This window comes from Coregonus lavaretus (genome assembly GCF_964263955.1).
Source record: "Coregonus lavaretus genome assembly, chromosome: 6".
Lineage (NCBI taxonomy): Eukaryota > Metazoa > Chordata > Actinopteri > Salmoniformes > Salmonidae > Coregonus > Coregonus lavaretus.
In genome coordinates, this window is record NC_139993.1 from 3,651,834 (window position 1) to 3,664,959 (window position 13,126).

Genomic DNA, 13,126 nt, shown 5'->3' on the forward strand with positions numbered 1-13,126 from the left:
AACCAGTCAGTATCTGGTGTGACCACAATTTACCTCATGCAGCGCGACACATCTCCTTCGCATAGAGTTGATCAGGCTGTTGATTGTGGCCTGTGGAATGTTGTCCCACTCCAAGATATGCCCAGTTCCAAACCAAACCCTATTATTGGCAACCTTGATAAAGAAGAGGAAAAAAGACTATCAAATAAATCATACAAATACTGAGATATATTGGATGTATGTGCTATATTGTATTATATTATTTTATACTAATACAATTGAACAGAGAAAGATATTTTGTTTAATCAATTATTATTTATCTATCAAAAAGATATGGAGCAAAATTATTGCCACCTGTTTTCAATACTCCAGCACCCTCCACTTGTGTAGATAACAAAACAGACTTTTTATAAAATGTTTTATGAGGTTGGAGAACACATTGGGAATGATCTTAAGACTATTCCTCCATACAGTATCTTTCCAGATCCTTGATATCCTTCGTCTGCTCTTATGGACTCCCCCTTTAATTCAAAACACTGGTTTGAAATAAAGTCAGGCAACTGAGATGGCCATTGCAAAATGTTGATTTTGTGGTGAATTAATCATTGCTTTATCAAGTGTGCAAATGTTGTTCTTTTCAAGCTATAACATATAACATTTCATTCAATTAAGTAACATTCTTTAAAAAGACTGATATTAAGTCAGTCCAAAAAATATATCATATTATATTATAGTCACGCACAGTATACATGTATATCTTCTTTCTTACATGATTGTGTATTTGGATAGTAAGCAAGTATAAAACATCACAGGAAGGCTATAGATGGCTCTAGCATGTGCGTGTCCTCAGATCAGGAGTGCAGGGGGCTGGTTCGGACGCGTGTCTGCAGCCCCAGAGCAACACCTCTTCTCTGTTTGTCGTCGTCGTCGTCGTCGTCGTCGTCGTCGTCGTCGTCGTCCCCCCCACCCCACCCCCCCATCCCCTCCCTCTTTTTTTGATAAGGCACGAAAATGAATAAATTATATGGTATCATTTGGATTATGGAAGATTGAATAAGTGTGCTTCAAACTGTTTACTTGAAATGATTTGTAGCTATCGTCTCTGTGCATGAGAGTGCATTCGACTCAGCTTCCCTTACCAGAAACACGCGATACCATAAAGTGTTGTGTATTCGTACACCCAAATTCAGCCGGAAACTGAAGAACGGATGGCTTGACCACATTTTGCGAACGTTGGTTCAGTTAACTAACGGTCACATTTATGCTGCTCCCGGCTGGGCTTAGTTGATCATTTTGAGGATCCTCCAATTTCAAGAATTTGAAGATTAAACATCAACATGGGTGAGCTTTGTTATGTTTTTAAAAATGGTGTACTTGTGTTTAGTAGTTGGAAAATAAAACATCTGTTGTATTTTGGCATAGGCTTATTACCCTACAACAGGACAGTTCACATTTTAGTCATTTAGCAGACGCTCTTATCCAGACTTACAGTTAGTGAGCGCGTACATTTTTCATACTGGCCCCCCGTGGGAATCGAACCCACAACCCTGGCATTGCAAGAGCCATGCTCTACCAACTGAGCTACACCTCAGCTTGTGTTTGTCTTGTTGAGATAGGAAGCTCTGATTCTCGTTATGGAAACATTATGAAGGTTGAAACTGCTAGTGCCTCAAAGGAGACAGCAGATGCTGACGACATGCTAGAGGTATGTGGCCTATGAAATTAACAGAACCTACATAATCAATACTAATCCATACATCCATCTCATTCACAAAAAATACTGAAAACACATTTACTTTACAACAGGTAAAGCAAATGTCTGATGTGTAGCTTCCTGCTGTGGGCTGGCCTATATTGTCCTTTTAAAACAAGGCAGCAGTTCAAATTTGAGATAAGAATGTGTTTAGCCTATGCCATAGTCTACTAAAGATGCACTGTTTAACTTTTGGATAATTTCAGCCAGTAGTTTTGAAAGTGGTGCTCACGAGTCAAAAGTGGTCCCCGTTTTTATTTGTACTACATCATCCAATTGTGTACTGTCTTCCATTTCGTGTGAAATGTTACAAATTTTGCTATTTACATATCATACGAATTTTGCAATTCGTGTGATATGCTACGGCTCCAATTCGTGCAATATGTTACCAAATTGGTTGTGCTTAAGATCCTGGAGGGCATCTTTAAATCATCACTTTGTTTTCAGTTTCGTTATGATATCCTGTCCCGTGATCAGGTCCTTTGAAACTACAATATGTATCACACTACACCTGGCTGGACATGGAATTGGTTTATGGAGCCATAGCCTTTTGTAAATAAGCTTGGGGTTGTTTCTAGACTGAACCGGGATTTCTTGGAAATCAGGCAACTCTGCCCCTTAAAGGGATGTTGAACTCAAAATACAACCTAAAACGATAAATAGCCTACAAACTTGGTTAAAATATTAATCAGACCTTCCACTACATAAATAGATAGTTAATTATATTCTTACCTCAAGAGGAGTTATGTGGCTGTCTTAGAATTAAGTAAACAATGCATAGAATACAACCCAATAAATACAAATTCCCCCAAAAACAATGCATGGAATGCGAGTAAAACCAAACTTGATAATGCGCCTTTTAAAGGCAATTTCCTTGATGGTCGTGGCAATCACATTAACAGTAAACACTGTTGATAGACAAACTGTTATGTCAGGGTGCGTTCCATCAAGAGTTCAAACTTTCTGTACACTCGCTTGCATGGTAGTGCGCCAATCCCAACTCACCTTCCCCATTGAAATACATTGAGTTGGCACTGTCATTTTACCCTGCATTGCTCAGTGTGAAGGGTTTTTTGCCCTAGCACTACACAGCTAATCAAAGCTTGATGTTTCATTATTTGAATCAGCTGTATTGCTAGGGCTCCCAGGACCAAGGGCTCTATTCAATCTGTAATGCTGAAGCGCCATAGATTCCGCGAGAGAAATTTAAAGATAATTTACGATTGAGCCATTTACTGTGAATGCAGTCTCCACTAAAGCGGGACCATTGCGTTTACATTTCTATCAGGCTGGAAAGCTGAACTTCCGCAATGCAGATTGGATAGAGCCCCAAGCAAAGATATTATTATTCAGACCCCTTGACTTTTTCCACATTTTGTTACGTTACAGCCTTATTCTAAAATTGATTAAATCGTTTTTTCCCTCATCAATCTACACACAATACCCCATAATGACAAAGCAAAAACTGGTTTTAGACGTTTTTGCACACAAAAAAAAACGGTACAAAAATGAAATATCACATTTACATAAGTATTCAGACCCTTTACTCAGTATTTTGCTGAAGCACCTTTGGCAGCGATTACAGCCTCGAGTCTTCTTGGGTATGACGCTACAAGCTTGGTACAACTGTATTTGGGGAGTTTCTCCCATTCTTCTCTGCATATCCTCTCAAGCTCTGTCAGGTTGGATGGGGAGCGTCGCTGCACAGCTATTTTCAGGTCTCTCCAGAGATGTTTGATCGGGTTCAAATCTGGGCTCTGGCTGGGCCCCTCAAGGTCATTCTGAGACTTGTCATGAAGCCACTCCTGCGTTGTCTTGGCTGTGTGCTTAGGGTTGTTGTCCTGTTGGAAGGTGAACCTTTGACCCAGTCTGAGGTCCTGAGCTCTCTGGAGAAAGCTTTTATCAAGGATCTCTCTGTACTTTGCTCCGTTCATCTTTCCCTCGATCCTGACTAGTCCCTAGTCCTTGCTGCTGAAAGAATTCCCACAGCATAATGCTGCCAACATCACGCCTTACCATAGGAATGGTGCCAGGTTTCCTCCAGACATGACGCTCGGCATTCAGGCCAAAGAGTTCAATCTTGGTTTCATCAGGCCAGAGAATCTTGTTTCTCATGGTCTGAGTCATTTAGGTGCCTTTTGGCAAACTCCAAGTGGGCTGCCATGTGCCTTTTACTGAGGAGTGGCTTCCGTCTGGCAATTCTACCATAAAGGCCTGATTGGTGGAGTGCTGCAGAGATCGTTGCCCTTCTGGAAGGTTCTCCCATCTCCACAGAGGAACTCTGGAGCTCTGTCAGAGTGACCATCGGGTTCTTGGTCACCTCCCTGACCAAGGCCCTTCTCCCCCGATGCTCAGTTTGGCCGGGCGGCCAGCTCTAGGAAGAGTCTTGGTGGTTCCAAACTTCTGCCATTTAAGAATGATGAAGGCCACTGTGTTCTTGGGGACCTTCAATGCTGCAGACATCTGTGCCTCGACACAATCCTGTCTCGGAGCTCTACGGACAATTCCTTCGACTTCATGGCTTGGTTTTTGCTCTGACATGCACTGTCAACTGTGGGACCTTATATAGACAGGTGTGTGCCTTTCCAGATCATGTCAAATCAATTGAATTTATCACAGGTGGACTCCAATCAAGTTGTAGAAACATCTCAAGGACGATCAATGGAAACAGGATGCACCTGAGCTCAATTTCAAGTCTCATAGCAAACGGTCTGAATACTTATGTAAATAAGGTATTTCTGTTTTTATATTTAATATATTTGCACAAATATCTAAAAACCTGTTTTCGCTTTGTCATTATGGGGTATTGTGTGTAGATTGATGAGGAAAATAAATAATGTAATACATTTTTGAATAAGGCTGTAACGTAACAAAATGTGAAAAAGTCAAGGGGTCTGAAAACTTTCCGAATGCACTGTAGTTCATCTGTGTCATTTACAGTGGGAGCAAATGAAGCATAGTGGGCAGAACAAGCAAGGAGGTGGGCAAAGCCAAGCATGAGCCAGCGAGATCCTGTTGGCACATTGTAGCATGTGTTTGCATATTTCCGTTAGGGAACGCCTCCTCTGTGACTCGACCCTGCCTCTCAATGCAATTTGCTTGCAACTGATAAACCAGCCTTAATCTCTCCATATCCGTTATAAAAAACAGTGTTGCCTACAGGAGGTCAGTTATGCACGGACAGAGGCAACAACTATCTGGGAGAAAGTAGAAGTTCGAGGAATAAGTCAGGCATATTTGTCACATTTGCAACAGCAGCACCTAGCTGAGCTTTAGTCTATCAATTTTGAGGAATCTCCAGTTTCAATAATCAAAACTTCAACATGGGTAAGCTTTTATCTTTTGAAAACAGAGGGAAAATGGTGCGATTCGGTTCCATCCACTAACCACGTTCCCATCCACAGTTTTTATGAGAGTAAAGTCATACTGTATTTTAAAAAACAGTTGTGATGGAAACATGAAGGTCCGGTTAAATTGTATGAATGCAGACAGATCATTTGTTTGTTTGACATGGTGCGATTTTTTTGTGTCGGTAAAATTAATAATGCGAGAAATGGTGGTGGATTAAATAACTATCATATGAAAGTATACTTGGAGTCACTACGAGTCGGGTTAACCATGCAGTTTATTTGGCTACAGATTAAATAAATTGTGATGAACTTCACAGAACCAGTACCTGGGCTTGTGGAGACTACTGGTTCAAACTTCACAGGGTGGTAAAAGTGCACGGTGATGAGCTTGATGCTCCTTTTCAATAAATATCAAGGGTCTTATTCTAGTGACATGATGATCAATGCTTGACTGCCGTTTGACAAATACAAATATTATTGCTCTTATCCATAATAATCTCATCATGTAGCATACGTGCACAGCCTATCCGCATTGTATCTGCGAGATGTTGGCTAGAGCGAACGAGCCAAAAACAGTAGGCAGGCACATTTGCTATTTAATGCAACAGTTGTTGTGACAAAACTATCCGTAGAGTTGAAAATGCGATGGAAATATTGAACCTTCGATTTTTATTAGGTACATGAAAACTAAATGTGCAATATGCAGAAATCGCTCAGCCATGTCCTGTTTGCAAAACTTCTAATAGTTCGCCTAATTTCAGTTTATGTGACAAACAAGTAGTCATTGTGTAGAGAATCATTGTACCATCTAAAACCTTTGAAATATATTTTCCATAACCAAAAATATTGTACGTTCAGCTGTTTGATGCTTGTGTACAAAACCAAAAGTAAAAGAGGCAAAAACGAAACTTAAAAATGGGAGGCATAGAAATAGTGCACATAGAATCTACAGCTTCTTAGACTTGCTTTCAATGAGAATGGCAGATCTATAACTCACATTTCTATGTGAATTTGGTTAGGCCGCCCAAAAGGATACATATTGCAGGAACAAGTCCATTTGCTGGAAACACACTACTGGTGGGAAAATGTGCATATTATGCGGATTTTAGAATATTTGCATGACAATCTGTTGACAGTTGGATGGAAACCTAGTTACAGTGCCATGTTGTCTGTCGCACATGGGTGTCCTGAGCATACAACTCAGAAGTATGAATAATAGTTAAAGGTATTTCACAAAAACTGGTGCACCAGTTAAAAGATCCTGTCATATATTTATATTATTAGATTTTAAATGTATATGTAAGGGAGAGTGGGGTAAATGAAGCCAGCCTTGTTTCTAGGAAACCATACACAAAATGTATCATTTTACCAAATCTTTTAGGAAAAGGTCATCATTTCATGGAGTCTGTGAAGGAAGAAACCACATGGAAAAAGTGGTAAACAAGTTAGGTCCAACAAACTGATTTTATTGTGTTAGAGGTTTCATGATGCTTGTACCTAAACCAAAGTAGACACTTTTAAGATAGTTCTATACATCTCTATAAGCTTCAAAATGAGGTCCTAAACCTAGCATGAAAGTGTGTCCTTGTAGTTCTGTGGGCTAATACAGTAAAAATGTTTGCCTTGGGGTAAGTTGAGCCAATTGAAATGTTTTCTTCCCAGGCGTAATGCAAGGCATTATCGCTGCTGTATGAGGTAACAACAGGGCCTGTGTTAAAAGTGTAAAATAAAAAGCACATAGTGTTTGTTAGGTGTTAGGCCTATGTTAAAAGGTGCTTAAAATGATTAAAATACAAAAAAACTATTGTGATTGTTTTGAATTGTGTTTGGGAAGTAAAGATGGTTTAAGAAGGTAGTGGTAATATTTAATTCAGTACAGAAATGTTTAGGCGCCATACCTTACCCTGTCCCTCAGCTCAACTTACCCCATACCCGGGGTAAGTTGTGCCAAGAGACCTCTTTTTTTGGACAAGCTATGTTTTCAAAACTATAATGTTTACATCAATTCTGATTATTTTCAGGGACACACAATATCCTGAAATATATGTAGATATCTTTAATATAAATAATACTATATTTCCCTTGACAGAGTTGTGGGGATCTATTTTCTTATAACTAGATGTGATGCCTAGCTTAGAAATAATACATTAATGATTAAACATAATAGGTTTGTGCTGTACTGATATAGATTGTTTAATATAACAAGCTGTGATTAATGTGGGGAACTGTTAGGGTGTAGGATGAGATAAGACTTGTGTCTCACTTACACACACACTGCCTCTTTGTTAAACCGCTCAAGGACATGTGTTCTGCTACAAAGATGTCTGAGGTTGCTGACTCGAGACAAGTTGTGGAGATAACAACTAATGCCTGGCAACAGTGAAGCGCCAAGGGGCTGGGACCAGCCTGTGCGCCAACGATAGGCTGAGTAAGTCTAAACCACGCTCAGTCTCTACTCTGATAGGCCAGCAAGGAGCGGGAACTGTCTCTGTCAGAGTATTTAAAGAAGATCTTATAACAATGGCTCAGTTCTCTGACTGCCCTGCGTGGTTTTTCAGTGGGCCCGTATATACGAACATCATATTTACCAATTCAAGTGTTTGCATTAATTAAAATACTAGTCTATTTTAGAAGACGTGTATTGACCTCTTTTTGTTCCTATACCAGATTTGAATTGACGCAACTTAACAGAGTGATGCTGAATGTAAAAAATGGCTTAATTCAGTACAGTACAGTACAGTTCAGTACCCCACTCACCCCTACCAGAAATCTATATAAATGTGTTTTTGGAATATTACTGCTAGTTTACAACAGGGCTTGTACAAATGTACGCTTCAGTTTGTCTTGTGTAGTCTGTGCACTCTAATGTGAATTGTCTTGATTATAGCCTATGATATGAAGGTTGGTACTACTTGTACCTCATACAGCTGTAAGTGGTCTCTGGCAATTCTTACAAGTTATAACAAATAATCAATATAATAAGTTCTTATATATACATTCATTTACAAACAGGATCTCACGAAATGGCAGATGAACTGCAATACATGAACAAGTATAAGTCCATCATAAAGCGGGTCGGGCAAAAGCATGGAGTGGCGCCATCCATCATAGCTGGTATCATCTCACGAGAGACCAGGGCTGGGACAGGAGCAGGACTGGTCAATGGTTGGGGGGACAATGGAAATGGATTTGGACTCATGCAGGTAGGCACTCAGCTTTGCAGGTACATTTTGTTATACTGTTGTTGGCAGACAAGAGCGCTTGTTTCCTATTTCACAATACAATGTAAGCAGTGTCCATAGTTTTCTATTGAATATTTTTTATAGGTTGACAAAAACTGGCACAAGCCACGGGGGAGATGGGACAGTGAGGAACATCTCAGTCAAGCAACTGAGATTCTCGTTGATATAATCGGATCGGTCCGGAGTAAATTCCCTTCATGGACCGCAGAGCAGCAGCTGAGAGGTATAGCCTACCAATTGACCCGCTCTTCTTGCCAAGAGTTTAATATGAATATTGCAGCTTTAATATTGCAGATTCCATCAATGTAATTGTCTGCATCATTTCCAATCTCCCATATTTATTTGGTATATATACAGTGCCTTCGTAAAGTATTCGGACACCTTGACTTTTTCCACATCTTGTTACGTTACAGCCTTATTCTAAAATTGATTAAATAAATAAAAATCCTCAGCAATCTACACACAATACCCCATAATGACAAAGCGAAAACAAGTTTTTAGAAATGTTTGCAAATATATTAAATATAAAAAACAGAAATACCTTATTTACATAAGTATTCAGACCCTTTGTTATGAGACTCGAAATTGAGCTCAGGTGCATCCTGTCTATATAAAGGCACACACCTGTCTATATAAGGTCCCACAGTTGACAGTCCATGTCAGAGCAAAAACCAAGCCATTAGGTCAAAGGAATTGTCCGTAGAGCTCCAAGACAGGAAATGTCTGCAGCATTGAAGGTCCCCACGAACACAGTGGCCTCCATCATTCTTAAATGGAAGAAGTTTGGAACCACCAAGACTCTTCCTAGAGCTGGCCGCCCGGCCAAACTGAGAATTTGGGCGAGAAGGGCCTTCTTGGTCAGGGAGGTGACCAAGAACCCGATGGTCACTCTGACAGAGCTCTAGAGTTCCTCTGTGGAAATGGGAGAACCTTCCAGAAGGACAACCATCTCTGCAGCACTCCACCAATCAGGCCTTTATGGTAGAGTGACCAGACGGAAGCAGTAAAAGGCACATGACAGCCTGATTGGAGGCACCTAAAGACTCTCAGACCATGAGAAACAAGATTCTCTGGTCTGATGAAACCAAGATTGAACTCTTTGGCCTGAATGCCAAGTGTCATGTCTGGAGGAAACCTGGCACCATCCCTACGGTGAAGCATGGTGCTGGCAGCATCATGCTGTGGGGATGTTTTTCAGCGGCAGGGACTGGGAGACTAGTCAGGATTGAGGCAAAGATGAACAGAGCAAAGTACAGAGAGATCCTTGATGAAAACCTACTCAAGAGCGCTCAGGACCTCAGACTGGGGCATGTCCTTGAGTGGCCCAGCCAGAGCCCTACTTGAACCCAATCGAACATCTCTGGAGAGACCTGAAAATAGCTGTGCAGCAACGCTCCCTATCCAACCTGACAGAGTTTGAGAGGATCTGCAGAGAAGAATGGGAGAAACTCCCCAAATACAGGTGTGCCAAGCTTGTAGCGTCATACCCAAGAAGACTCGAGGCTGTAATCGCTGCCAAAGGTGCTTCAACAAAGTACTGAGTAAAGGATCTGAATACTTATGTAAATTGATATTTCCGTTTTTTACTTTGAATAAATTAGCAAACTTTTCAAAAAAACTGTTTTTACTTAGTCATTATGGGTTATTGTGTGTAGATTGAGGGAAAAAACAATTTTATCAAATTTAGAATAAGGCTGTAACCTAACAAAATGTGGGAAAATTCAAGGGGTCTGGATACTTTCTGAAGGCACTGTGTGTGTGTGTGTGTGTGTGTGTGTGTGTGTGTGTGTGTGTGTGTGTGTGTGTGTGTGTGTGTGTGTGTGTGTGTGTGTGTGTGTGTGTGTGTGTGTGTGTGTGTGTGTGTGTATACACAAAGTACCAGTCAAAAGTTTGGACACACCTACTCATTATTTTTACTATTTTCTACATTGTAGAATAATAGTGAAGACATCAAAACTATGAAATAACACATATGGAATCATGTAGTAACCAAAAAAGTGTTAAACAAATTAAAATATATTTTATATTTGAGATTCTTCAAAGTAGCCACCCTTTGCTTTAATGAAAGCTTTGCACACTCTTGGCATTCTCTCAACCAGCTTCATGAGGTAGTCACCTGGAATGCTTTTCCAACAATCTTGAAGGAGTTCCTACATATGCTGAACACTTGTTGGTTGCTTTTCCTTCACTCCAACTCATCCCAAACCATCTTAATTGGGTTGAGGTCAGGTGATTGTGGAGGCCAGGTCATCTGATGCAGCACTCCATCACTTTCCTTGGTCAAATAGCCCTTACACATCCTGGAGGTGTGTTTTGGATCATTGTCCTGTTGAAAAACAAATGATTATCCCACTAAGCGCAAACCAGATGGGATGGCGTATCGCTGCAGAATGCTGTGGTAGCCATGCTGGTTAAGTGTTCCTTGAATTCTAAATAAATCACAGACATTGTCACCAGTAAAGCACCCCCAAACCATCACACCTCCTCCTCCATGCTTCACGGTGGGAACCACACATGCGGAGATCATCCGTTCACCTACTCTGCGTCTCACAAAGACACGGCGGTTGGAACCAAAAATCTCAAATTTGGACTCATCAGACCAAAGGACATATTTCCACCTGTCTAATGTCCATTGCTCTTGTTTCTTGGCCCAAACAAGTCTCTTCTTCTTATTGGTGTCCTTTAGTGGTTTCTTTGCAGCAATTCGACCATGAAGGCCTGATTCACGCAATGTCCTCTGAACAGTTGATGTTGAGATGTGTCTGTTACTTGAACTCTGTGAAGCATTTATTTGGGCTGCAATCTGAGGTGCAGTTAATTGCCGATTTCTGAGGCAGCAGAGGTAACTCTAGGTCTTCCTTTCCTGTGGCGGTCCTCATGAGAGCCAGTTTCATCATAGTGCTTGATGGTTCAAAGTTCTTGAAATTTTCCGGATTGACTGACCTTCATGTTTGTCATTTCTCTTTGCTTATTTGAGCTGTTCTTGCCATAATATGGACTTGGTCTTTTACCAAATAGGGCTATCTTCTGTATACCAACCCTACCTTGTCACAACACAACTGATTGTCTCAAATGCATTAAGAAGGAAAGAAATTCCACAAATTAACTTTTAAGAAGGCACACCTGTTAATTGAAATGCATTCCAGGTGACTACCTCATTAAGCTTGTTGAGAGAATGCATAGAGTGTGCAATGCTGTCATCAAGGCAAAGGGTGGCTATTTGAAAAATCTCAAATATATTTTGATTTGTTTAACACTACATGATTCCATATGTTTTATTTCATAGTTTTGATGTCTTCATTATTATTCTACAATGTAGAAAATAGTACAAATAAAGAAAGACCCTTGAATGAGTAGGTGTGTCCAAACGTTTGACTGGTACTGTGTGTATATATATATATATATATATATATATATATATATATATATATATATATATATATATATATCCTTTTTAAATATATACATTTTCCCCTAACCCTACCACCCCTCCCCTAATTGGAGTAATCTAATGGACAACAACACTTAAGCTTCTACTTCCAGCTTATACACACTATATAGATTTTACGGACACAATGTATTTTACAATAGTTCTCTTTTGTTTGTTTTTAATCCCGTCCTTCAGCTACCCTCAACCCCTCCCATCTATCTCTGAAGACCATCCAGTTTTGATTTCTATTTGCCATATTTTTCAACTGTGCTGTGATGTTTCACAAAAGTTCTGAAACTTTCTATTCTCATAGTGTCTACAGATTGCAAACCAAAGATAAACACCTTTGCTAAAAGTATTATTATATTATTGATTGATTGACTATGATTTTTCAAATCACCCAGTAGTAGGTAAATGTTGCAATTCTTCAACCATTATTGGACCTGCGACCAAAAACAAACATATGGACAGTACCAAAACAAATGATCTAATGATTCTGTCTCTTCGCTGCAAAATCTGCAGAGCTGGGATGGTTGTATCCCCCATAAATTTAACATTCTATTGGTTGCAAGAATTTTGTATAATAATTTAAATGAGAAAACTCTACGTTTTAAATCCGGCGTTGTTTTGTGAATCAGTTCATAAACCATGTGCCATGGAATCGGTACATCAAAAATCTCTTCCGAACTATTTTGCAATCTATATGGCACAACTGTCCATTTTTGGGTCCTTAAATGAAACTGCCAAGAGTTTGATGGAGATGATCAGTCATACATTTAATACAAACTTTATTATGCATTATACAACTACATAGATTACATGGCTACACTACAACCTGTTGTGTTTGTTTTTTCAGGAGGATTAGCGGCCTACAATAGGGGTCTGGATAATGTCCACTCATACAGCAGAGTGGATGAGAACACCACTGGGGGGGACTACTCCAGGGATGTTCTTGCCAGAGCTACATTTTACAGAAGCAATGGTTATTAAAGTCAACTCAGTGGTTGCCTAGCAGTCTGATTCAGACCATTGTGAAGAAAATGACATATCCTTTACTACCTTATCGAAACTTAGGCTGATGTTTAATTGTTAATTAATTATGATTCATTAATCCAGTATTTACTCATCCTTGCCCTTGGGTGCACATTTTTGTTTTTGGCCTAGCACTAACACCCTTGAGTCAACTCATCATCAAACCTTTAGTTGGGAAGCACAGATTTATAACATTCTAGTTCATATGATTTTCCAATCCCAATGTAATAAGAAATGTTTCTGACCTATTTGTGCTCCCTGCGATTGTCTTGCACCATCACTATGTATTGAAATAACATGACTAGCTACAACCTTAAAAATAAAACGTATGATTACAGTC

At 39.8% G+C, this 13,126-nt stretch overlaps 1 protein-coding gene across 2 annotated transcripts; it reads left to right on the forward strand.

Annotated features, from left to right (window-relative positions):
• The first annotated feature begins 896 nt into the window (after positions 1–896).
• Positions 897–13,126, forward strand: LOC311130751 (lysozyme g-like). Of its 2 annotated transcripts, none has more exons than XM_084163545.1 (4): positions 897–1,320; positions 8,095–8,285; positions 8,409–8,547; positions 12,611–13,126. In XM_084163545.1, exons 1-4 carry the CDS (start codon positions 1,317–1,319, stop codon positions 12,742–12,744), a joined length of 468 nt encoding a protein of 155 aa, XP_084019671.1. In that variant the 5' UTR covers positions 897–1,316; the 3' UTR covers positions 12,745–13,126. The 2 variants fall into 2 exon arrangements, with proteins under 2 accessions (XP_084019671.1, XP_084019670.1); XM_084163544.1 differs by lacking the exon at positions 897–1,320 and adding an exon at positions 4,866–5,059.